General features: G+C 38.7%; 1 protein-coding gene across 3 annotated transcripts in view; it reads right to left on the minus strand.

The window, feature by feature from the left end:
* Nucleotides 1-27,979, minus strand: part of BNC2 (basonuclin zinc finger protein 2) — a 466,221-nt gene that overhangs the window by 149,172 nt on the left and 289,070 nt on the right. For all 3 annotated transcript variants that reach the window (XM_070480546.1, XM_070480545.1, XM_070480549.1), the window contains one exon: nt 19,036-19,138. In XM_070480546.1, the coding sequence (XP_070336647.1) occupies nt 19,036-19,138 (103 nt within the window). The remainder of the gene's footprint in view (nt 1-19,035; nt 19,139-27,979) is intronic.

The following is a 27,979-nucleotide window of genomic DNA, read 5'->3' on the forward strand; positions in this document are numbered from 1 at the left end:
GAGAACAAAGAATTGGGACCAAGCTAACAAGTATGGGGAAGAAAACAGATGCTTGAAGTGAAGATGAGTCAGAGTTACAGGATGACTGAGATTTTTGAGTCTGGAGGATTTGGACAGGAAATCAACTGAGATGCCTGGGACCCGTCAGGATTCCAGAGGCACCACCTCTCCAGCTGTCCACCTGTGGTCATTCGCCTCTAGCAATCCAACTACTCCTGCACCACACAGGCCACCCCTAACCTGTAAGTTGAGTTCTACCCAAGCTCTGCCCTAAACTCCAAACATGTCCTTGACCTCTTTACTGCGAAAGGGAAGCCTAAGAAACTCTGTCAAAATGCTTGAAATCAAACCTTTCCTGTTGTATTTTTTTTTAATGAAGATGTCATAGATGCTCAATGAAAAAAATATTAATTCAAGAAAAACAAGCAGAAGACAACATACGTAATCCCACCAACCAAAGGCACTATTTGCCTACACGTTGATGTAGCTGCATCTATTTTCTTCAATCCATAATTCTATATTGTTGTTGTTGTTCAATCTTTCAGTTGTGTCTGACTCTTTGCGGCCCCATGGACTGCAGCACGCCAGGCTTCCCTGTCCTTCACCATCTCTTGGAGTTTGCTCCAACTCATGTCCATCTACTAGGTGATGCCATTCAACCATCTCCTCCCACCTTCAATCTTTCCCAGCATCAGAGTCTTTCCCAACGAGTCAGTTCTTTGCATCAGGTGGCCAAAGTACTGGAGTTTCAACTTCAGCATCACTTCTTCCAATGAATGTTCAGGACTGATTTCTTTAGGATTGACTGGTTTGATCTCCGTGCAGTCCAAGGGACTCTCAAGAGCCTTCTCCAACACGACAGTTCAAAATCTTTTGGCATTCAGCCTTCTTTATGGTTCAACTATATAATTCTATATAGTTGAGGTTATGCTAGAGTTAAAAATTTCTATTTTGCCGTTGCTTTTCCATTGAACTTTACATATCATGAACATTCAAAATGAGTGCCTGTGAATGTTTCCGCTGCAGCTCCCCAGGATCTATCCCCCCTCTCTGGACTAACTTCTACCACTGTAGTACAGACTTTTAGACTCTCCTAAGACCACTAGTGAAAGTGATTCCTGGCTGGTCTGGTGTAGTGTGGCCTGCCCCTGTTCTCTCTGGCCTAACAGTCAGTTTTCAAGTCAGTATTCTCAAAGGATGTTTTGCTCTTTAACATTCTTCTGAAAACAGTGGGGGAAGGTAATTATGGCAGTTTAGGAAGTGAGGTGGGGCTGCTAGTTGAGCAGGCACTGACTAAAGTTGCATAATTTATTCCCTTTCCTACAACTTCAAGTATTATTTGGGGGCATCCAATGGATTCCTAGGTAAAATCAGTATGAGATTTAGTGATATTAAAGAAAACAAGCTTAATATCAAGGTGCAGAGACTGGATTGTAATGAATAGACATTATGAGAATCATAGTACAGATCACTAAGTTTGTGATCCATGTGTGAGATTTAGGGTCTTCTAGCTATAGGAAAAGATACGTTAGAGCCTGTCATCCTCCATATCAATGGGTACTGATCCATGGACTCAACCAACTATAGATGGAAAATATCCACATACAAAATATTCCATAAATTTCCAAAAAGCAAAACCTGAATTTTCCATACTCTAAGACTGCTTACACAGCATTTACATTACACTTACAATGATTTACATAGCATTTACATTGCATTAGGTGTTATAAGTAATCAAGAGATAATGAAAATATATGGAAGATTTGGGAGGATGTGCATAGGTTATATACAATTATTATAGCATTTTATATAAGGGACTTGAGCATCTATGGATTCTGATATCTGTACAGGTCCTGGAACCAAATCCCTTTGGATACCAAGGACAAGTGTATCGACTTTGAAAGGGGGTCAAAGAACAGCAAACACAATAATATTATAAGGGCATCTACAAAGAAAAGACTATTACTTGTTTTGTAAAAGGTCTGGAGGGAAAGAGAAAAAGCAAACCAGTAAATTAACCTCTTTTTAGTATACAGAATTTTATTGGGAAAAAGAATAGGTTAACCGCACAATATGGATGTGTGTGTGTGCTAAGTTGCTTCAGCTGTGTTTGACTCCTTGCTACCCTAAGGACCATAGCCTGCCGGGCTCCTCTGTCCATGGGGTTCAATGTGCATTCTAGTTAAAAAAGGAGGGGGAGAAATTCATACTATAAGAGCTTCTGAAACTGTGAATTAGGTTACTGAGGAAAAATAATTTACCTGGATTTCTTTAAAATGCCAGAAACAGAAGCTTAAACTGGTAATTTTCTGGCTTATAAGACAAAGGAAAAGTTAAGGCCTGGATATAATTTCAATCAACACTTTGATAGAATCTATAGCTTTTCAAAGGAAAGTAGTGGCTAAGCCACAAGATACATAAGTCAGTGTGAAGAAAACTCATTTCTGACAAGAACAGAATCACCATAAGGACAACAGCTGGCATATTTGTGGTTCATTAATGTAAGTATGTAATGTAAATGTAAAATAAGTATAAAATGCAATGCAAAATATGTAATAAAGGTGAAGTAATATATACTTTTAACTACATTGCTAACTTAAAGAACAAAGTAATGCCCTTTATAAAATTCAGTTTTCAAATGTATAAAATAGTACTGGTAGTGTGTGAGGGGTGGTTATAAAAGAACTTGCATCTATCAAATGAAATGTGAATAACTATTTTTTTATTTCAATTTTTAATAACAGGAATTACTCCCCAAACCTTCAAATAAATTAAAATAAATGTAAACCTGTAATTCTACAGACTTCACTTCCAATATTTTCTGTGAAGGTCATAGAAATAAGAACATATTCAGATACTTTTTTTTCTTAATGTTGGAGTATAAAAGTGCTTTTCACTGATCCTAGAAAATTGGCTCTCAGTGATAGTTTATAGTTCTTAGTTTTCCACAACTTTTTTTTAAACATAACTTTCTTTAAAAGCCAAATTCAAGTGACTTAGGTGGTTTCCACAGGAATATGCTTGAACACTTCAGGCCCTGATGTCCAGCAGACTCCATCAAATAGCTGTTCGGGCACGGTGGTGCGAAGCTTATAGCTATTCAATAAAATGAAAAGTGAGCCAAATGGAATGATTTTTCAAAGCCATCTACTTCACAGAGTAAAACAATTAAAAATTTGTATGAAAACAGTCTAAAAGAAAGCCTTCTATTTCACTATTTCCAGTCCTGTCCTGGATATTTTTAAATTTTCAAATATTAATTTGAAGCAATTTTACAAGTGAAAAAAATTAAAGAAGCCTTATTCTTTGATTTTGGGAGAAAGCCAAGTGAGCCCTAAATTGCAAAGCTAATTGTCTTGAGAACTCCAGTCTCTCGCCCCAACTCCCCTTAGGATCCAAATTATAATAGCATCAAGTGGTCAGCTTTTAGGAGCTCTGGGTCCTAGAATACTATTTTAATCTCTAAGAGGTTAACATTTCAATGTGTCTTTAAAGGGCTGTTTTATGGAATTCTTTCCACAATTACTTTAAGAGTCAAATAAAAACAGCTGTTAGCAACAGAATTTTATTAGGGCAATTTCTGGGGTCAGATTTTTTAAGTTTTGATTACTTATAATCAGAATATTGTTCCCTTTCCTACTTCAAGTACCCAGACCATAACCTCTGAATTTATGAGGGTGGGTGGTTCTTCACTGTTGCTAATATGACCAATAATTTCCAATTATACCACACTTTATAATATGCACACTATACCCAATATAATGATATGTCATTTCAATGTAGCTAGCCCATGAACTTCTACAGGTTTAATGGGATTTTGCTTATTTAGAATTTCATCATAAAGGGGCCCTTTGGAATCATTAGAACATCAATCCTTTCCCATTATAAGACTCAGCTTTCTTACTAGGCAAGAACATCAGAGTGCAAGGCAAAGGCTTAACCTACCATAGGTTGTAAGCCAGTTCCTAGTAATAGCTGTCACACTGGAGGAGAACAGTAATAAATGGCAATGATGACATATTAAAAACTTTTCAGTGAATCAGGTGATCGATGAGGAAGGTGGACCACAACTGTTACTGAGAAAAACTCCTTATGACTTGAAGTAATATTTAGATCTGCACATTTTACCCACTACTTTGGGGTGAAAGAAGTGTGTAATTGGGAGCAAATTAAGTACAAAATAACTCATGTTCCCTTTAAGTCACAACTTTCTAACTGTATCTGTCAAGGTTGAATTAATTAGGATATTTAATATCAAAGAGAGAGAAGACTGGCTTTTAGAATTTTTTTTTAAGGAAAGAAGAAAAAGAATGATACGGAGCTGAAAGAGTTGATCCCCAAGCCTGGTGATAAAAACTTTCAGTCCTTATATGTGAAAGGCTTATTTTTTTTACTTGAACAAATAGTGTGTCAGTGTTTTTAGGTCAAAAGAAGAAGAAGAAAAAAAAAAGACAACTCTACCGAGGCACCATAAACCCTGATTACATTACTATACCCTGTATGCCTTATGTGAAGAGTCCTTGATTTTTTTTTTTCTCGTAATACATGAGGGATAAGTAGATGAATACTCTTATGGTCCATTAGGAAAGTGAACCTACACTGTAGGGAGGAAAGGGGGACAGAAGGAGTTCCAATGAGCCCCAACTGTCCTACGGATTTTAATTGCTCCCTATTTGACATGCAGCTTTGAGTGTATATGGATATGCACATACACACACACACTCACAATTAGTCCAGAGTAGAATCTGAGCTCCACTTGAGACTATATAGGTAATATTTCAAACTGATTGGCATTTGCCCCCCGGTGGCCTTATGAATAATACAGTCCTCACAACAGACTTTGGAAATCATTAAAGTCTGACTGAGGCATATGTAGTAGACTATCAAGGCCGTTATTCAGAAGCTCACTCTCTCGGCTAGGAGACTAAACAGATCCTTGGTTGTATTTCTCTTCCTTCTTCCTTTTCCTCCCAAGGTCCACTTTTGGGGGTATGTCTCTCCTCATCTGCATCTCCATGAGTAGGTGGTTAAGCAGAAAGAGGAAATGCAATCTGCAAGCTTGACAGTAAGTCTAGGAAGACATCAAATAACTGAATCTGCCTGCTATGATCAGGTTTGGGGATTACTGCGGTTGCTCTATCCAGTCTCTAGTTACCAAGGAGAGCAGAGAGCTGACTACACAAAACCCTGCTTTATATAATTCACAGATCAATGAATTAAATGCACACTGACTAAAAATGTTACTTTAAAAGTAACTACTGAAATAAGCATATTTTGTTTGCTGAATATCCTTCTATTTAACAAACAAACAAACAAAAAGAATTCTATAAGTGAATAATCACCCTACTCCCAATTTATTAACTTTAAAGACTTAATTTTCCTGAAGTAGCATAGATCTGTATCAGAAACTTCATTATGGAAATACTGCAAAAGCAAGTCATATTTATTTTCGGTAGAATATGCACTTTAAACTCTACCACAGAAGTGAAGAAGTATTTCAAAACCTAGAGAGAACAGTGATACAAAAGCCAGCACTTGGTAGAAAACACCTAAAAGAAAGAAATTATTATATTCAGTCTTTTTTTAATGAACGTCACCTTTGTGTCACAAGTATTTTTCCTTCCCTCTCCCAGTAAGTCAGTCTGAAATCTCACTCTAAATCTATAATCAATCTCTCTTTCCCCCACTGTAATCCCTTGAAACTCTGGGCTATCACACACACTTTTGACACTGACGTGTGTTTTCTTCTGGATTGCTGGATTTGCTTAATGCATATATCAAGTATCAAACTGCTTTGCATCAGTGACTGGCGGGATAAAAGACCTCTCTATAAAGATTTGCTCATAAAAAAGGGCTAAGAAGGCTGTCTTAGGAAAAGGCTAAACTAACCAATTTTTAAATGCATGAGCAGAAAATGTTAAGGACTAAAGCAATGCTTGCCGATTTTTTCACTAATATCATCGATGTATGGCTGAGCAGAGAGGAAGGCCTTAAAAGTTCCTATCCCATTTGCTATCAATTGGCTCTTTGACACCTGAGTTATCAACAAGGCAAAATAGCATTCAGAGTTTAAGCCACTTGCAAAGTGAAACTATTTTCTACCATCACAAATATTTCATGGAGACCAACTTTTGAGAAAAATAAGTGTCCTGAAATGACATGAAGAAGGAAACAGGGGAGATACTGGTTAGCCCGGTGAATCCTGGTTACCAAATTCATAATAATGACTCTAATGTCTAATTAGAAGGCAAGATTTATTCATCAGGATCAACAGGCACAATTTTTTTAAAGATCCAAAATTTCCAGTGCAGCCGTTGTTCCTGTAGATATTTTACTGTATTTAAAAACCAGTAATAGAAAACACTTGCCAAGTTCATTCAGTCTCAGACTGAGGCACACATATGTGATCTCCTAATTTACAGCTTGCACGTACAGATGTTCACACTTAGTAAAAGGGCTTCTTAATAGCTTTTTTTTAATTAAAAGTGTGTTGATAATAGGTGTTTTAAACATATCCAAACAACAAAGCTGAACTGACAAATGCCTGTCTTCATGTCTCACATCGAGGCAAGATTTTATGAGAGAAATGGCTATGATTCAGTCACATGTCTATATGATAAATGTTACCCCCCCCAAACCTCCAAATGAAATCTTTCATTAATTTTTTTCTCTATGATCTGTTTCCAAGTCGAAAATGTTAGATTGCTACTAGGTTTATGTAGCCGAAAGCAGAACCACACAGCCGTTGCTGGCTGCCTGCAGTTTTTTTCCCTTGCAAAACTTTGAACCCCATCCAGCTTTGACACACTGCCTCTTCAGTTAATAACTATCAAGTTTCCCCTTGTCTCCTGTCTACTTTTCTTTGAGGCAATTGCGCACTCAGCACCCCGAGATAATAACACACATCTATAAGATAAAAGCAATGGCATTAATGTAATTGTCTGCCTCTCTCTCTTTAGCCTAATCTTTTTTTCCTTCAGTTTTGACTGCCTATGTGACACCTGTTTTTGTCTCCTCTGATCCCACGACAGGTTTTCCGCTGACAAGGTTTTTGCCTGACAGAGATTCTGCAGACAAGAACATAATAAAATATGAAGAACTGCTTGTCAGAGTTTCTGCCAATGCTCGTATGAAATAAAGGGAAAAAATGACTCTTTTTTTATTTTATTTTATAAGGGGCCCTGTGATGGTCGCATTTGGCCCGTCAGGAAAAAGACCTCCCTGGCCAGATTCTCCAAGCCAAACAGGTGTTTTCTTTTATGTGAGAGGTTGATTTGTTTTTTAATTTTTACTGATCGTGGAAAACATGAACAGCCAAAAGCGGGGGAGGGGAGAATTTCTTACCCTCAGATTTTTGCAGGCAAAGGAGTATTGAAGAGCTACTAAATAAAAAATGAAAAATATTTAGCTCAAGACAGATCTTCTGAATAAAACAAAAATGCCAATATCTGTTAATGAGCAAACAAATTTAACTTCTCTAAAATTTACTTCTTGGTTGGGTAGGCTACTGAAACCTTCCACCTACCTTTCACTTGAAGACGCACAGAGGAACAAAGATGAAAACAAGAGTAAGGACTGATAAAGAAACATAAAAACAGAACTAAAGGCTGGGTGGGGTGGTTTGCAAGCTGTGCTTGAGGCTGCTGGGAAATAAACTGGCAATCAGAAATCAGAGACTTTTAGGTACATTCAGGAGATTCCCATAATCCTTTGTGCCATGTGCTGCATCACTGGGGGATGCTACAGTGGGTATCAGCACCCAGAGATGAAGAAGTGTTTTTCCTGAGGTCCCAAAGCTAGTGGAGGGGTTGGTATTATAGAAACTAACCTTCTGGTCTCAGTGAAATATACTGAAACCATACAGAACTGATGCCTTCAAACTGTGGTGCTAGAGAAGACTCCTAAGAGTCTCCTGAACAGCAAGGAGATCAATCCAGTCAATCTGAAGGGAAATCAACCCTGAATATTCATTGGAAGGACTGATGCTAAAGCTGAAGCTCCAGTATTTTGGTCATCGGATGTGAAGAGCCGGCTGATTGGAAAAGTCCCTGATGCTGAGAAAGACTGAGGGCAGGAGAAGAGTGTGTAAGAGGATGAGATGGCTGGAAGGCATCACCGATGCAATGGACATGAACTTGGGCAGACTTCGGGAGATGATGAGAGACAGGGAGGCCTGGCATGCTGCAGTCCATAGGGTCACAAAGAGCTGGACGTGACTGGGCGACTGAACAACAGTAACAATACAGAAGGAAAGACTTAATTGCTTCTGGGGGCACGGAGGTCCAGCTTCCCTGATGACCAGGGCAGAGGAAAGAGTAAACATCAACAGCACAGCACATTTGTGAGCACAAAGGACTGAATGAAGGAAGGACAGGAGCCGGGATAGGGGATGTTAGGATTCTCACACGGATTTTAACAACTCTGCCAGCAAACCAGGTTAACCAAACACATGCTCTCACACTGAGATCCACAACAGTCATGCCTAACAGAAACAATTCAAGTCACACATGTAATTTTAAATCTCTCTCAGTGCTGCTTCAGTCATGTCTGACTCTTTGCAACCTTATGGACTATAGACTGCCAGGCTCCTCTGTCCATGGGATCCCCCAGGCAAGAATACTGGAATGCATTGCCATTTCCTTCTCCAGAGGATCTTCTGAGCCAGGGATTGAACCCACGTCTTTTATGTCTCCTACACTGGCAGGTGGGTTCTTTACCACTAGTGCCACCTGGGAAGCCAATCTCATTTAAAAAGCAAACAATGAACAATGAAACTAATTTTTCAAAAATATTTTCTATTTAGCCCAATGCATAAAATATTTCACCAATATGTAGACTACTTACTTAACTTATATGCAGAGTGTATCATGCAAAATGCCGGGCTGGATGAAGCACAAGCTGGAATCAAGACCACCGGGAGAAATATCAGATATGCAGATGATACCACCTTTATGGCAGAAACTGAAGAGGAACTAAAGAGCCTCTTGATGAAGGTGAAAGATGAGAGTGAAAAAGCTGTCTTAAAACTCAACATTCAAAAAACAAGAAGATCATGGCGTCTGGTCCCATCACTTCATGGCAAATAGATGGGGAAATAATGGAAACAGTGACAGACTTTATTTTCTTGCGCTCCAAAATCACTGCAGATGGTGACTGCAGCCATGAAATTAAAAGACACTTGCTCCTTGAAAGAAAAGCTATGACCAACCTAGACAACATATTAAAAAGCAGAGACATTACTTTGCCAACAAAGGTCCATATAGTCAAAGCTGTGATTTTTCCAGTAGTCATGTATGGATGTCAGAGTTGGATCATAAAGAAGGGTGAGTGCCGAAGAGTCAATGCTTTTGAAACGTGGTGTTGGAGAAGACTCTTGGGAGTCCTTTGGACTGCGAGAAGATCAAACCAGTCAGTTCTAAAGGAAATCAATCCTGAATTATCATTGGAAGGACTGATGCTGAAGCTGAAGCTCCAATCCTTTGGCCACCTGATGCGAAGAGACAACTCATTTGAAAAGACCCTGATGCTGGGAAAGATTGAGGGCAGGAGGAGAAGGAGACGACAGAGGATGAGATGGTTAGACATCATCACGGACTCAACAGGACATGAGTTTGAGCAAGCTCTGGCGATGGTGAGGGACAAGGAAGCCTGGTGTGCTGCAGTCCATGCGATTGCGAAGAGTCAGACACAATTGAGCAACTGAACAACTACAACAAGTAGACCACATAAAAACCATTTTCATCAAGCTATTTTACATTCTTTTTTTCTAAGATTAAATCTCTAAATTTCAGTGTACACTTTATACTTACAGCATACCTCAGTTGGGACTAACCACATCTCAAGTGCTCAGTTTGAAATTAGTGGCTTCCTTTTTAGACACCCAGATCTAGCGTTGCCTTGTGTTCCTTGACCAATTGAACTTAAGGCCCAAAAAAGCTCTTCTTTCAATTAAATGTGTTTGCACTTGATTTTGTAGGATCACCAGACCATACAAGCAGGCTGGGAGATCTTGAGGCCAAAGGAGGGATTTTATTGTGTGTCAAGGAACACAGTCTGGATTTGGAACCAGTCTGTTGTTCCATGTCGAGTTCTGTTGCTTCCTGACTTGTACTGTATAGAAAATATTTAAAAGAATTACAGCCATAATTGGATAGATTTGTAAGCAATCTGTTGAGAAGCCCAGTAGTAAGTTTCCTCTCTCCTAAAGGAGATCAGTCCTAAGTGTTCATTGGAAGGACTGATGTTGAAGCTGAAACTCTAATACTTTGGCCACCTGATTCGAAGAGCTGACTCATTTGAAAAGACCCTGATGCTGGGAAAGATTGAGGGCAGGAGGAGAAGGGGACGACAGAGAATGAGATGGTTGGATGGCATCACCAACTCAATGGACGTGAGTTTTGGTGAACTCCGGCAGTTGGTGATGGACAGGGAGGCCTGGTGTGCTGCGGTCCACGGGGTCGCGAAGAGTCGGACACAACTGAGCGACTGAACTGAATTGATACAATACCTTGGGTTTCCCTGGTGGCTCGGTAGTAAAGAATCTGCCTGCCAATGCAGGAAGGTGGGTTCAATCCCTGGGTCGGGAAGATTCCCTGGAGAAGAAAATGGCAACCCACTCTAGTATCCTTTTGTCCGGGAAATCCCATGGACAGAGAAGCCTGGTGGGCTGTAAGTCCAAGGGATCACAAAGAGTCAGACAAGACTTAGCAACTAAACAACAACAACAAATAAAACACTTCGGGTATATGCTCACTAATGACAGATTAGCTCATGCTTCTGAAGAGTTACAGATTTCTACCCTCCTGAAAGGCAAACCCTGGTGAGGAATGAGTCGCACAGACATTTTATGCCTCCCAGAATACAAGTCAGAATTTCTCTAAACACCACAAATATCTCATCCAGTGATTTTACTGTTCAAGTGCAGGGCTGAGGGGTGGAGGATGGGTATGGGGGGGCAGGGACCCACACGAGAAGAAGTACTCACTATGACACAATAGGAGGGGGAAGAACAGTTGAGAGTTTTGCTGAGGCATCCTGGATTCTTATGACCCAGAAGCATCTCCTCATTATCTGAACAGAGCATCCTGAGTAAAATGAGAGGAGCTGAGTATGTTTCATTTATAACCCCTTCAATTTGTGTTCTGCTTAACCTGCTGAACTCCAGTTAATTAAGATGTTCCTATAAACAATTAAGCTTCCTGTAGGATCGTTAGCAAGATATAAAAATTTATGATGTAATAAAGTGCAATAAAATGATAAAGTGGTTAGCCCATCAAAGCACTTCACATGCAAGAATACAGGTATGAAAATAGGCAAAAGTAGCCTTTCATCCTGCCTAAAATTCATTTCCTTCTGGTTTTTGGATTTTCAACAAATAAGCAATCCTATAGTTCAGTTCAACTGATGCGCAGTTCTTAAAATATGGGGAAAAAAAAGTGTTTCAGACCTCTATTCAAGTAAGGGCTCACGTGACACTTTAGGAGAAATGGACAATATGAAGCTAAATTGGATTGCTGGAGAATACAAGATCACCCTGGCAAAACTGGGCCCTACAACCAAAGAAACTGATGACCTTACTCTAGCACTGGGCACCAGAGAAAACCTGCATGGGGCCCTAGAGAGTATCATTACTGTTCAGTCCACTTTTTCATTTAATCCTCCCGCAAAACATCACTGTGCTATTCAGGTAGATTCCTATTATTATCTGAGCTTACAGATGAAAAGAACTGGGGCTTACTAAATAGAGACAGAGATGGGATTCGAAAACTGGCCTGAATATACTCAACTTTTAACACCATCAACCACGATAAAACACGCCTGTTGTGGCATCAAGGTTGAAGTTTTACTACTGTAAGAACTTAGAAACAACTAACACTTAGTAAGTAGATTATCTCATTTAATATCAGAAAGAACCCTGCAAACTAGGCACTATCATTGTCCACATTCACAGATGAGAAAACAGAGGTTGTGTAACCTGGCCTGGGTCCCACTGGCAGCAGGTGGTGGAGCCAGGAGGAGAACTTACACAGAACTGCAGTTTTACCTCCTTTTGTCTTCAGGCCCACTCCCCCCATTTGTGTACCCAAAGCTTCTTCAGACCCTGGGGCTCCAGTTCTGTAGTTTCAATCTCCATTTCCTTCCTGGAAAGTCCTTAGCAGGGGACCTGCACTGTACACTTAAGAGGTCAGGATTTATCAGATCCACCTTATGTTTCTGTCTGAATAAAATGGAGCTAGAAAAAAACATCTGGGGAGCTAACAGGCAGAGAGCCCAGGACTTTGAAGGGGAGGCACTGTTTGTGCTGTGATTTGAAGAAAAAAAAAAAAAATTAGAGTTCAAAGCACTGTTCCAAAGGTGGGCAGGCTGAGAAACAAATCAAAACAAGCAGGTCAGGGACGCAATAAGAATATAGTTAATGCCATGAATCAAGGAGCGAACCGTCACATTTGTGAGGGTGTCCTCCTTTTCAAGCTTATCAGCTGTGATCAGGGAGTGAAGGGGAGAAGCACAAGAGGGCACGGTGCCCTCAGGTCATGCAAAGATGGCTCATGTGCCAAGCGGGAAAGCAGCCTTGTGTTTGCTCTCTAAAATAAAAATAAGTGGAGAGATGTTCAAGGACTTTGTCCATGGAGAGAGCATGGAGGCAGAGCCAGGAAGCACCTAAGAGCTCGTTTCCCTGACTGAAAGAGAATCCTTCAGCTAGGCAAGCCAGGTGTCAGGGTCACCATCGGGAAGAACCAAGTCTTCTACAAAGACAAATTCTTTTAAGCAGATATTCTACTAATTCCCACCTTTTCCAAACCAGTGCACCAAAGGAAGAGAACGGTGGGGTTTCCATCCTCGTGTTTCTAAGTAAAGTCCTAGAGGCACGGCAACCTACTTCCTCCCAAAAGATCACTTGTCACTGCCACGCTGAAGCCTGCATTTATTTCCCTGTGCAGAGGTATCAAGTCAGAACCTTTCTTACTCTTTTCATCTAACCCTAAATAACCCTCTTCAACAATTCTCTCCCAAAGCAAAATTCAGTCTTTCTGGGACAGTTTTCAGGTTCATAAGAAGGAGGCTAGCACTTTGCTGGTTAGTATCTGCAAGCATTTTTTTCCTTTGTCAGAGGACACTGTTTTACTCACTCTCCTCTCTTACTCTTGACAAATTTACAAATGATCATACAGAAACTGCTGCTGCGTTACTCGGAGTGAGCATGAGGTCACAGAAGTGTCATGCGTTATTGCTTTTGATAGAGGACTTCTAGAAGGCTAGCGAAGAACAGAGGGTGGAAAAGGAAAGCTTACACTTAGTTACACTGGCTCCTGGACTTGAGTCAGGGAGAATATTACAGAGCTACCAGTTGGGGATAAACTACTTTCACAGATGTTTAGACAATTCATAAGAAGAGCACAGACTGGGACAAATAATAAAGACATGTGACCTTTCATGGAGTAAAATGAAAAATTACTGTTTTGATCCACCCTGCTTAAATCCTTATAAAGTACCGTGCAGCCAACAAATCTGAGGAGTCTGTAAACAGAATGCTGCGATCTCATGATTCTAAATGTAGGACGGACATAATCAAAAGGTTTTTGATTACAGAAAGCTCAGAACCAATGGCCTTGATTTGGGACTTAATTATGCAAATTAAGCCTAACTAGGGTTTTCTGTTAGGTGTATGCCTGCCAGATTTAGCAAAAACACAGGACCACTCAGCTAAATTTGCAAGGTACGTGTTTATACTAGAAAATTATTCACTGTTTACCTGAAATTCAAATTTAATGGGATGTCCTATATTTTCTATTTGGGTGAGTGTCTCTATAAATACCCCTGTTCTGATAAGACATATCTAGTAAAGAGCTGGGAATTCAAATTCAACGATGCCAAGAAAAAAAAGAGAGAGAGAAATTACTTCCAGTGAATTACAAAAAAAGAAATGCTTGAAATTAATGGATTATATGAATATTAAGTCTTACAGTACATTAAACCATAAAGATGGTTGGTAGATGACACTAAATTAACTTTATACTGCTTACCGTTTCCTGTGGCACAGAGCTGAAGAATCAAAGCATACCTGGCCCAATACTTTAGAGATGATATATGTTCAATAAATATCTCTTCAGTGATGTCCAGATGACACAGGCAAAGCCTGTTCATTTTACATTAAAAATTCTGAATAGTTTCAATACTGGCAGGAAAACAGCTGGCTTGCTGAGCTAATAATTAAAGTATTTAAAGTCAAAGTATTCTATAAAGAAAATAATCTGCACCAAGCAAGCTACTATGGGGTTCATTAAGCTATGTAGTACTTTTTATTTTTTTTTCCATCAAGCCTCTTACCCTTGAAAAATTTTTACTGAACATCCCAAGAAACAGTGGATTTTTTTTTTTAAAGGTAGTTTTAACAAGTGAGTTTTGTCAGAAGTAAAAATTACTAATCTCGCCAAGGAAAAAAATTCTAAGTAAATAACCTTTCTAAAATCTGCCCAACTCTTTTATCAAATCAAATATACCCCCTCAAGTTTTTATTTTAAACAATAATGTTCCAGTTGTCTTAGATCATCATTAAATGTCTGAAAATCATTTAGAATACCTTATCTTAATCGTTTAGAAATAAAATCATCATCTAGACTCTATACATTAAAACTAATTTACAAATAATAAATACTAAAACTCATTCGATACAGTAGCCCTCAACCTTTATGTCTCACCTCCAGTTTATCACAAAGGCAACAGGGTTTATTTGATTACACTTCTTGCTGGGAGCAGGTTCCTCAGAGAAGACTGATGATATAAAGCACTCTTCTTTCCACTCCCACTTGCGCACTACTTAGTATATACTAGTAATACTTGCTAATTTGTAAGACTATATAAAACAGAGGACAAGGGGGCAGCAGAGGATGAAACGGTTGGATGGCATCACCAACTCAATGGACATGAGTTTGAGCAAACTGCAGGAGATAGTGAAGGACAGAGAAGCCTGGTATGCTGCAGTCCACGGGATCACAGAGAGCTGGACATGACTTAGAAACTGAACAACAGCAACAACAATATAAAATCTTTGGCCGAGAAACTTCTCTGGGGGTCCAGTGGCTAAGACTCTCCATTTCCAATGCTGGGGGCCCAGGTTTGATCCCTGGTCAGGGAACTACATCCAGCATGCCCAAACTAGAGATTCCAAGTACCACAACCAGAGCAACCAAATAGATAAATAAGTGTTTTTAAAAATTCTTTGCCTGAAACTTCAATGCTGTGAATAGCAAAATCACTATCCTAGTATATGGTGGGAAAAGGTCAAAATGCCATGTCCTAAATTTCGACCAACCCAAACATTTATGTCATCAGTAAGGAAGCCCATTACTGCTCCGATGCCGATATCTTACTTTGATAATGTTAAACCAAGAAAAATTAAACTTGCAGAAAATGTGTATTTAAAATTTTTTGCAAGACTCATTCTGGTAATTTAAATGAAGTAAAAAACACAGAAAAGACAATGCAAAGAGAGGAAGGAAAAAAAAATACAGTTGTTAGATCAATTAAGTAGTAGTATGTTGGAGTCCTTTAACCAAAGGCTGTGAAATATGACAAAATTACAAAATGCCAGGTTATTATACACTGTCTGTATGGACAACCTATACCCCAAAAGAACTTGTTTTAAATAAAATTAAAATCAATAAAGCCCTGCTTTTATTATCAAAGTACACGAGCTGAAATTCCTTAATGGGGAAAAAGAGCAGGGAATCCTTCATTAATTCAGTGGGAAATGCCTCCTGGTAGTCAAGGAATCATTTTCGGGTTCCCGCCTCTCAACTCAATGGTGCTAAGATTTCAAGGAAGTAACCTGTGAATAGCACCACGGCCCAGTGAGTAATTTCAAAGTTCAGGTGTTACAGTATGATGAATTCATTATGCCTTTTAATTTTTTTAAACATCTTAAAGATTTTTGTAAAGCAACTAAAGTTACTAATTCAAGTAGTTTTAAGATACAATCTATAAGGCTATAAAGTGAGTGTGTGTGTGTGTGTGTTTGAATAATAACCTATGAAATCAAAAATCTTATGAAGAAACTGAAGATGCTGATAACAAAGAAGATATAGGAAGACATTAATTCAAAAGAGGCCAACAAATTTCTAAAAATTCATCTTTTTTATAAAGAACCCCTGATTTTGGCATTTAGCTATTTTTAATGGCAAATGTTAATTTTTTATGGTACAATTACTGGTGGAGTGTATTCAGTGCTATGGTGAAATGATTACATGAGATGTATTTTGGTAGTCTTACTACTTGCTGTTATATCCACTTACACAGAAAAATCACAACATAGAAAAATAAGTCACTTTCTCCTTGTCCCACGTAAAGAATAATGTCCCGGGTAAGGCAGCCAGAGAGATTGATGTGCTGTGCCTCACCTCTGAGCAGAAATAACTGAAGACATGATTTCAGGGTTTTCTGTGCAGGGGAAGAGAGTGAAGCAATTAGTTGAAATGCTAAGGGCAAAAAGAGTGGATGCTCTCATTTCATTGCCAACTCAAAAGCTAGGAGCCAAACCCTTGCTATCATGTATGTCCTACTATATGGGGGAAGAATGGGATATGTATCTGTGTGTATATATTATGAGTTGTATACAGACATGTTGCTATTGTTGGGGGGAAAGAGATCAAGGTGATAACAGTGGTGAGGAAAAGTTATAACTGAGAAACTTAGAAATTAATATACCAGAAACACAAGATTACTAATGACACAGTAGGAAAAGCCCAGTCTGATGTAACAGAAATAACCTTATTCAAGTTTGGGGAAAAAACCACATCCCTCAAAAAATCTTAGAAACAACCAGTGGCTGGGGATAATTTATGTTGTTCACGAAAGAAGAAATATTGCTTTTCCCTCCCCATTACACTACTAATGTAATATGCATGTGGAAGTTAGACAGATAAAATAAACTGGTGACACAGTAAACTTTTATACTCACAAGGCTACCACAGTAGATAGATGATGGTAATGCAAGATGGCTTTGGAAAAAATGAGAGGGAATGAATGAAAAGTCCTTTGTTTAATGACTGCCCCCTCCTTATTGCTCATGTTTGTCCAGTTTGTTACTTTTAACATGTATTATTTATTTTAAAGACTTCATATATTTTATCTTCAATACTCACAATAATCTTACAAGGCAGGTATTATTAACCTTCTCTTACAGACAAGAAAATTCAGATGCAGAGATTTTGAGCTATGTCCCATCAAAGTCGTAGAGCCAAGATTTGACCCCACACTGCCTGCCGGGTTCTTTTTTGTTTTTTCTTTTCTTTTTTTTGTCTCCAAGATTCTTAATGGGCTGGGGACATAAGCTATTACCTGGTAGAGTCAAAACATATTGTGGCAAAGGATACTTAGTCATACGAACTGAACTGTGTTCTTGCCAAATTCATGTGTTGAAGCCTTCACCCCTAGTACTTCAGAATGTGACTGTATTTGCAGACAAGTGAGGCCATCAGGCTGGGCCCTCATCCAACATGACTGGTGTCCTTATGAGAAGAAGAACCTGGATGCACAGACCCCGAGATGCTGCACACAAGGGCAGCATCTGAAAACCAGGAAGAGAATCCTCAGAATGCAACCATCCTAGTTCTGAAGGTCAGAAGTCCAAAACCATCCATCCTGGTTTTGGACTTCTGACCTTCAGAACTGCGTGGAAATAAATTTCTGATGTTTAAGCCACCCACTCTGTGGCATTTTGTTACAGCCGTCCTAGCAAGCAGACTACTGTAGGAAAGGAGAAGAAATCACCGAACAGTCACTTGCAAACAAAAGTGACAGCAGCTTAAACATTGTTCGGAACGGGACTGAGAGTTGTTACAGATATTGGCCTTGTTAATGAAGCAGAAACAAGTTCCCTCCCTGGAGGTGCTGGAGGACGGTGGCTTTGTCTGCCAGGCACACGCCTTCTAGTATGTTCTCCCCATACTACACTTTCTACCTCTTTTCTCTCCCTCACAGACACAGGGCTGAAATGTCTCCACAATGCCAACCCACACACCCCAAGCAAGCAAGATACATGATAAATTGAAGGCGTTTCAAGGCATGGCCCGGTGTCGTTTCTTCAGATCTTGCTAGAATAACATGACATTTATAAAAATACAACCCACTGGATATTTGGCACTGCTTGGGAATGAAGAATATGTCCACTTAAGAGCCAATCCCCCAAGGCTGTCAAAAAAATCTCAAGCCAGGATTTCTTCTATAAACATTACCTATCTTTTAAGATTCTACAGTCCAGGAAGTGAAGAAAACGTCTCTGCTTATTCCCAAGTCTCCTCTGGCCTCAACATAAAAAACATAAACCAGACAGAAGGACAGTTAAATGCCTGGTCAAGACCCAGGGATGGGACAGCTCTGTGCATCTGGCAAGGAGCCTCTGCACTCCCAGCCATGGCCCTGGGTCACCCTCGCCCGGAACACACACCTATGCAGAGCTCACCCTCCACCGGGGGCCAGCCTCCTCCAATCCCTGGGCACGCTGAAAGGGGGTATTTACGGATTATTTTTTCAGATACCAGCCAAATAATGTTCCCGTTCACTCACTCACCCACCTTAAGACCATACAAAATTTAACATCTGGGACGATCAACTCTGCCCTGAAAGCAGATGACAAGGGTGAGCAGTCATGGAGTTGTTCTCCTCAAGCAAAGAGGATTTGCCAGCTCGCCTCTGAGGTCCCGGCCCTGAAAGGCCAACTGTGGTATGTTTGAGTTTCCATGGGGCCTGGTGCTTGCTGGCTGCTGCTGCTGCGTTCACTCAGAACCCAACTGTGCTATAAACATCTAGCCCTTCTGCTGAGAGCTGCCCGCCTGGCCTTACTTCTGGGAGCCAAGAATATGCTATTTGGGAGCTGCAGGCTATACTGCAGCTAACACTTGGGGGGCTAACACTTGGGGCGCAGCTGACCCTTCTGTTCTCCAGGTCAGGGACGGCTCTAAAAGGAAAAAAAAAAAAAAAAACACACGCTTACACGAACATAACAAGAGCAAGGAGAAAAGTCCAGATTTTCCTCACCGTGTGCCACCCAGCCATGTTTACACTGGTCGCAAGTCCTCAGGTTAATCTTCCCCGGCTGGAAACACTCACATGTGCAGTTCACCAGCGTGCAGCGGATGGCCTGAGAACGAGAGGAGGAAGAAAAGATCAGCGTCTGTTCAAAAGGGACCCTGCTTCTTCAGCATTTTATGAAATAAAACCGTCTTCCCATTTTTCACAGCGCTAGGGACCTGGAGAGTTTTAGAGAAAAATTTTGAAACCATCAAAAATCTCTTACCAAAACATATTAGAAAACAAAGCTGATCCATTAATAGAATGTTTCTTACCATTCATAGGTAAGCTTTAAATTGGAAACGTAGACTAAGTAGTATAAGAGTGAACCTTATTCTTTTTCTATCAGATGCTGGCTCTGTAATACCAGGAATCCAAAAGAGGAAAAAAAAGATTGCTGCTACCCAATATTCACTGACAATAGTGCAAAAGATATAGACTTTCATACAATAACAAGTGAAATGTTGAAAATAAAACATGATTAACAAATAATATTAACAGAATATGACTTTTCTTCTGCAGTATTTCATTGAAATGCTTTATCAATCTCTCAGACACCTTTTGAAAGACACTCCTTTTGGCCCAATAACATCCATCATATTTCTGGCATCATTCATCACTTTCTAACTCCTTGATTTTTTTCCCTCCTTGAAATATTAATTCCATTTGCATTCCTATTTGAAAAATGCAAAACAACCCTCTCTTTATTTTAATGATGTAAGAAAATAAGTTCAAATTTGTTTTTAGATCAGATGTAGAATAGGAAAAGACATTTATGTGAATATTCGATATTTGGAACAATTCACCTATATCATAGAACGCTGGAAGACACACTCAAGAACGTTTTATTTCTTTACAACTACTTTAAAAAATCATCTCATCAGTTTACATTTTAAAGTGAATCTACAGGAAATGAACATTAATGAAGTGTAACTTTTTATAGATTAAAAACCTAGGCTGAAGAATTGTGCTAAAGCTGACCTATGCTCCAGGACTACAGTTAATAAATTGATCTCATACATTTAGTCCCAATTTGCATGGAAATTCTGAAGACAGAGGGATTTTGTCCAACCATTCACAGATTAACAATCTACTGTAACCTCCTGAACTGCCAGGAAAAGATCCCTCTACAGCTTTAGATGTAGTCAATAATTACCGATTTGGAGGTAGGCATGAGGCTACCTGAAACTGCAGTGCTGGGCCTGAAAGCTCTGCCCACTTACACAGCTTCAGACGCTCTTATTCCTGGAACCAGTTGGGTTTTTATATAAACTGCCTCATTTGTAACAGACAGTATTTTAGATATTGTTAACATGGTTGAGCCAAATTCCGTTTACAGAGAATAAGACTGAATGGGCTTTTACTGTTCCCCATGCTTTGGATCAAGCAAACTTAAAATATTTCTCTCTTGCTAATGAACATTAAATCTAGAGTTCCTTATTCGGTTTTCAGTGTTAGAGTCCCTGCCGTAGCCTTCTTTCTTGCTTCACCTCTAACCCTAGTTTGTTCCTCTATTACTGCAAGAAAAATAGGCAAGGGTACGAACTGTCTGATGTTTTAGAGTCTGTCTTCCAGTGTCAACAGTTCAATAACATATTAGGAATATTAGGAGGTTGTACAACTTTGCTGTATATATTAGTGAATAAAGGAAATAGTAATAAGACACAGAGAGAGCAAAGGAAATGCTGACATAGCAAGAATATTATATCTGGAGGTTAGAAGGGAAACTATTTCTCCCCTAATTTCTTATATCAACTTCAGTAGTTTAACTAACTGAGCAATGCATCAGAACATTCCAGGTTAGAAATAGCTTCTTTAAACAGCATGTTCATTAGGAAACTCAGTTTGATTGTACTACGGTAAAACAAACCCAAAAGTTTTTTAGAGGGCAGAAAAACAGGACACTCTCTAAACTATTCAGTTATAAATTCAGATACAGCAACCAGATTGACATTAAAATATTTATATAATCTGAGATACAATAACAGAATCTTTCATAAACACTTAAAAATAATTAACTCTGTTTCACCAAAATAAAGAATGACCAAACCTAAGAATGACCGTCTCTCAAGAACTATGTTAACTCTGGCACCAAAGACATACATCTTTTAAATTGTTAATTTGATAACATTTTATTATTTCACAAAAATAGCCTCATTTTACATTGTGTTTTAAAATACACTTTCCTCAATTTTAATTATAGTTATATTCAGGACAAAACAAATTAAGAGACTTGTAGATTTGCTTTATTTTAGGTATATTTGTTTATTTACTGGTTCAACTATTCATTCATTTACTCAGAACTAGTTTTTATGATTCAAATATTTTTCTCTTCCTAAATAACTCTAAATAACTTTGTATGTCTGGCACACTTGGGAATTAAAACTTTTTGTACCATCATCCTTTTTCATGAATTCTACTCCTTTTGTACCTAAACATACAAACATTGGAACACCTCAACTCCTTTTATATATAAACACTTAAGCACTGGAATATCCATTTTGTATTTCTATGAATTCCAGAAGGTCTATTTGTTTTAAATTCAGATTTATATAGACTACAATTGTGCCTTAAGGGAATTATATATATTTAAACAATATGGTCTAAATAAATATTTTGAATACAAGACTATTGTGGCTTCAAAGGAAGTTTTACTCTAAATAACATTTTTGAAACAGCATAAAAGTTTGACATACTATTTATTCAGAACAAAACAGAACCAATGTGATCACTTGCCAACTCACTCACACTTCAAAAACATAAATTATCATAAAACTATCCAAGCCAGTTAAGCCTCAAAACGTATACATTTTACGAGGAGAGAGCTGGGAAGAGCAGAGATGGGGAAGCCTTCATTTTGGTGATCACACCCGTTTCTTTATGGAGCTAACAATACACCAGGTCTCCCACTCACTGCTGGGCACCCACAACTACAAAAAATCAGGGACGATAGTGAAGTGACAGAAAGGGAACAGCAGAGAAGAGAGATGATCTGACCAGGCATCATAGATGCCTCATAGATCCAGGACCGTTATGCAGGTCTCGGCAACTCAAGCCAGAGACCCCTCCTCAACATCCAGGATCCCACCTCATCCAATGCCCTGAAACTCCTTCCTCCATTTCAATACGACCAGCTTTTCCAACAGCCCAAGAACAGGAGGAAAGTTCTTAAGCCTACATCTTAAATAAAAGGAATAATTTCTGCTTACCTTTACCATGGATATCTTGAAAGAAAAATCCATGCACCCACCACCCAGTGCTTCCACCTACATTTTAATTTTACAGTCTGGATCCTGCCACACACGGTCCTGAAACTGCTTTCTCCAGGAGGGATAGTCTCATCACATCTGGTCCCTTTTTCTAGTCCCCTCGTTCTCTGAGACCTCGAGGCAGCTTAAGGCATAACTCTCCTTCATTCCTGGACTGTAGAGACAAACTATCCCAGTGTTTTGGCAGCAGCTTCTCACTCTCTCTCCACTGTAAATAAATACAGGTGTTTCTCACGGGCAGGCTCCTCATTCTTTAACTTGGCAATTTCATCCCCTCCTACAGCTTCAAACATCATCACTACACAAAACCGATCACTGCAGCGCCAAGTACTGTGTTAAGTGGCAGGAAATGGATAGTGAATCCCTGTGCTCAAGGATTTAACAGTCAGAGCGCTTGGGCAGTGGGTTCCGAGGAGACACCCTAAGAATAGAAGGAAGCCCCTGAAGAGCTTTGAGAAGCACCGTTTCTCCGTCTTTACGACTTTGTCTTTTCTTCCACCAAAGGTAGGACATAAAAATTTATCTACAATAGCAAACCATTAATGATTAATAATAATAATAATAATATTGTTTATATAATTACTGTAATATTATGATGAATATAATAATATATTCATAATAATATATAATAATATATAATAACATATTCAATATTAATATTTTTATTATTAATAGCAAAGGTTTTGTTGGATACTTGGCATTTCCAGATACTTACAAATATTAGCTCTCCATGAAAATACCATGAGGTCCGTACTAGTATTCCCGTTATTTCACAGAGGAGGAAACTGTGGTGGAGCTAACTCAGGATCCTGCTTGAAGTCACAGCAATCAGATCCAGGGGTGTGGGAGCCCTCCCTCCCACTCAGTCAGGCCGCCATGGGCAGAGCCCCGCCACCTGCCCACCATCCACCACCACTCTGTACTGTTAACTCCTGTGTCTCTTTCAAGCTTTCAATGCAAATATTACTTCCATTCTCCAGAGCAGCTGTTCTCATCTCCTGATCAAGGCAAGATCCCCATCAGTCCCCTGTTTCACAAGTGTCACAGCACTTATCACAGTTGTGAAGATTATATTTATCTATAATTTATCTATACTACTTATTCATAACCTAGTTGATATATACCAGTGGTAAACAAAACACCTGCCAATTTAGGAGACACGGGTTTGATCCCATGGTCAGGAAGATCCCCTGGAGAAGGAAATGGTAACCTGATCCAGTATTCTTGTCTGGGAAATGCCACGGACAGAGGAGCCTGGTGGGCTACAGTCCACGGGGTTGCAAAGAGTTGGACGCAACTGAGTGACTAAACATGCATGCATGTGTATATATATGTGTGTGTCTGTATCTGTGTGGTTATTTGATTAAGATATGTCTTCCCCTCTAGAATTTAAGCTCATTAATGGCAGGGTGACATATGTTGGGCTTACAATGTATACTGGCAAATAACAGGTGCTTAAAAGGCATTTAAAGAATTTCATCAATCTCTCAGCCTGTTTCCCATCTATAAGATGATAACAGTAACATCATAACTGTGTCAATAGATTCAAATGAAATAATTAATATAAAGCATGTGGCCCTTTGTCCAGTGATAACAAAAGCTCAAAAGATGGAAACCATTTATGACCTCAACAAACTTTCCACATATTACCTTTGAATTATTTTTCCCTTACGATTGTTCCCAATGTCTTTCTTCCACACCTTGTAAATGCTTAATACATATTTAGTCTTAATGAGTAAGTGAACACTTCGACATATATGAGGCCACATTCTTCATACTATAATCCTCTAAACTGGGTATGACAAGGGATCATTATTTAATACTGGAGTTCAAAAATGTTTATATAGGTGTTACACATCTCTTAAATGATAGGGTGATTTCCCAATTACTAATCAGTTTATTTCCATTACCTACAGAAAGAGAAGATATACAAGGGGATATGTATATGCTTACAGCTGATTCACTTAGTTGTACACCTGAAATTAACACAACATTGTAATCAACTATACTCCAATAATTTTTTAAGTTGTTAAAAAAAGATACACAGTTGAAACCTATAAATTATAAATATTCAAGTTCAAAAGTATATCAAAAATGAATAAAGTAGACCAATTTAGTATAAAAATATTTAATCAACTTTCAGTCAGTAACACTCTTACATTTGAATATTAAGTAAGTGTGCATTTGCAAGTATTCTGGATGAGATCCAAAGACCTATTCAAATAAGAGATTCTGTAACCACTAAAACTAAAGTATCTTTAGCTTTATTATACTAGTAGCTGGCTTGAACTCTGCAAATTTATGTGAACTGAACATCAGTCTTCTCACCAAATGACATTCCTCAGGAAAGCACAGAATGGGGCTTCAGCTAATATTAATATTTAGTGTATTCCACAAAAGAATACACACGAGGCTAATTATTACATCTCCTGTTAGCTGTTCCTTGTTTGGGAACACTTACAGAAGTTACCTGTTAGTACAAAATAACAAAAGGTAAAATAAGGTCATGGGGCATGTAGAAACATAAGACACACTCTGAAGGAGCAATCACAGAGAACCTCCCCTTCAGAAAAGTCCCACTAAAAACAAGACTTAACTTCGGTACTGGGCTCTGTCTTTTCACATTAAAAAACCATTTGCCATGAGAGCTCCTCAAATGTTCATTAACTTGGCCAAATAGTCCATGTGTAACTAAAAATCCTTCTAAAATCCACTTTCTCCTTATTCATTTCTGGATAGAATACCAAGATTTACAACTTGGATTATGAAGTTTTACTAGAATGATTTTTAAATGTTAAAGAGTTAAGTACATAACCTGAACTAAAACTGAATTACTGAAAAATTCAGTCATTAATTTAGCATTCATCTGTCCCAGCAGTTTCTCCCATAAACTTGGGTGATACAATCTAGGTACACAAATTAACTGGCTATGCTGATCAGTGACAAAGTTTGCCCTTCTTATTTTTAACAAGAACAAATTTCTTAATCAAATGAATTTTCTACTTTGGAAATCACATGGAGGTATGATAAATAGGTAAGATCAGCCAACCTTCTATAAGGATACACAGTAGTCTATGTTATAATTAACTCATTAAATCATCACTGCATATATCACCCATCTCTGAACATACACACAAGTACCAGAAGAAAAGGTATGTACAGTGCCAAAGATCAAGTAAACCTTTTACTTGACATAAAAATGTCCTTCGAAGACATCTATATTAAAAATATAAAATCTGGAATAAATAAGTACCTGTAATGAATCTGGAAACTAATTATTCTATGATTGCCTCAGAATACCCTGCAGTAATTACAAGGTAACAGTTACCAACACTATGGATGAAAAGAGTAATCACATATATATGACCAAAAAAAGATGGACTTCCACACCCATAAATACATCTTATATATGAGAACCCAATATAGTACTTCAGGCACTGCCACAAAGATTCTAAAGAACTCACATGATAGGAATGGTTGATTAAGTCAGAAAAAGCCCCTTGTATACTTTTCAGGACAGTTTTTTCTCCTCCATTTTCACATGGCTGATTCATGATCTAATTGAAAAGAAACAACTTCCAAGAGAAGTATGTTGAGTTTCGGTGAAAACATGGAAAATCTCTGTTACCATCTTTGTAGAAGAACACAGTGTCTGAAATTTGCATAAGTCAATGCGCCTTGAACAATGACTTTTTTTTTTTCATGATAGAAGACTTCTGAGCTTACTTATGACTAACACGAACTAGACAACTACATGAGAAACTTACTTTTACTTGATTACAAAACACAGGACAAAAGGAAAGGTATTTACCCTGCTATGCTGCCGAGTTTTATAATCAGGTATCAAAACAAGGCAAGAAGATGTGAGCTGGATAGACACAGAACACTGAGCAAGAGACCTCTGATTTTAAATATCCTACAAAGAAGTATTATAACAACCTGAAAAGCCTTATCTAACTCTATGAGACTATTAATATAAATAAATACTTATTGTAAGGTGGGTATGTTTTTGCATTTATGCAAGGAAACGTATAGATCTGAGTTTGAATGAGTTATGTTCACAGACTTCACAAGTGATTATCAGTGATTATAGGGTGTGTGGGTGCACAGAGTGTTAAACTACAATGTAAATGCCACTATGCACAATACAATAGTAACAACAGCAAATAAGAAGCAATGAAGTTATCCTGTTTGCTTAACCAAACCCATCAAAAAATTCACACAATAGGACTGCAACAGTACATACCTTAGCTGGTGGTAAGATAAATTAGAAATAAAAAAGTTTATTAACCCTCCAATAAAAGGTTCCTTATTGTATCTTGTAACTGAGTCAGGAGACTTGCAAAGACATGGTCAGTTCACAGCCACTACGAGGTACAGATGCATTGATGTAAACAGTGGACAACAAGGTCAAGACAGAAAGCTGGAGGCTTCCCTGGTAGTCCAGTGGCTGGGAATCAGCCTTGTAATGCAGGGGACACCAGTTCAATCCCTGGTCCTGGAAGATCCCACATACTGCATGGAAACTAAGGCTGTGCTCCACAATTGCTGAGCCTTCATTCTGGAGCCTGTGAGTGGCAACTACTAGCCCACACACCCTGGAGCCTGTGCTCCACAACAAGAGAAACCATTGCAATGAGAAGTCCATGCTGTGAAGCTAGACAGTAGTCCTCTCTGCAACTAGAGAAAGTCTACGTGTACAACAAAGACCCAGCGCAGCCAAAAATAAACTTAAAAAAAAAAAGACAGAAAGTTGGGCAACTGAAAATGGCAGACTTCAACAAGACATCATAAGAACAATATTACTGACCAAGAAAATATTATCTTCCCAATAAACACATCCAAAATACCTGGAAGAGATTCACTGTGAAAAGGCAGCCTTTGAATACCAGTAGTATTCTTGCCTGGAAAACCCCATGGATGGAGGAGCCTGGCAGGCTACAGTCCATGGGGTCACAAAGAGTTGGACACGATTGAGTGACTTCACTTTCACTTTCACTGCTAAAAAGCAGACGACTTAAAACCTCACTTTAATTTTCTCTTGAAAGGTGTTTTCCCCCTCCCCCAACAACTGGCAAATGGATAAACAAAACATGCATATTTACACAATGGAATATTCATCTGGCTAATACAAAGAAAAGAACACTTGATAATACCGCAATATGGATGAACCTTATCATGCTGAGTAAGAGAAACCAGACACAAGAGATCCCATATTACATAAGTCCATTCATATGAAATATGCAGAACACAGAGATCTGTACAGATAGAGAGTAGTTAGTGGTTTCTCTGTAAAGTGATGAAAAAGTTCAGAAATCACTGTGATGATGGTTGTGTATAACTGTGAACATACTAAAATTCATTAAATTGTACACTTTAAATGAGTAGAATATATGATCTGTGAACTCCATCTCAATAAAGCTGTTTAAAAATGGGGAGAGCAAACCCACTACACCACCTAATTTCTTTTAATGGTTTTAAATCATTTAATTCATGAGATATTATTCCTCAGGGGACATAATGTAGCATAATATCCTTCTTTAAAGTAGCAGGTCAATATACAAATACTAAATGATTGAACTGTGGTGTTGGAGAAGACTCTTGAGAGTCCCCTGGACTGCAAGGAGATCAAACCAGTCCAT

Source organism: Odocoileus virginianus, chromosome 18 (genome assembly GCF_023699985.2).
Source record: "Odocoileus virginianus isolate 20LAN1187 ecotype Illinois chromosome 18, Ovbor_1.2, whole genome shotgun sequence".
NCBI classification, from domain to species: Eukaryota; Metazoa; Chordata; class Mammalia; order Artiodactyla; family Cervidae; genus Odocoileus; species Odocoileus virginianus.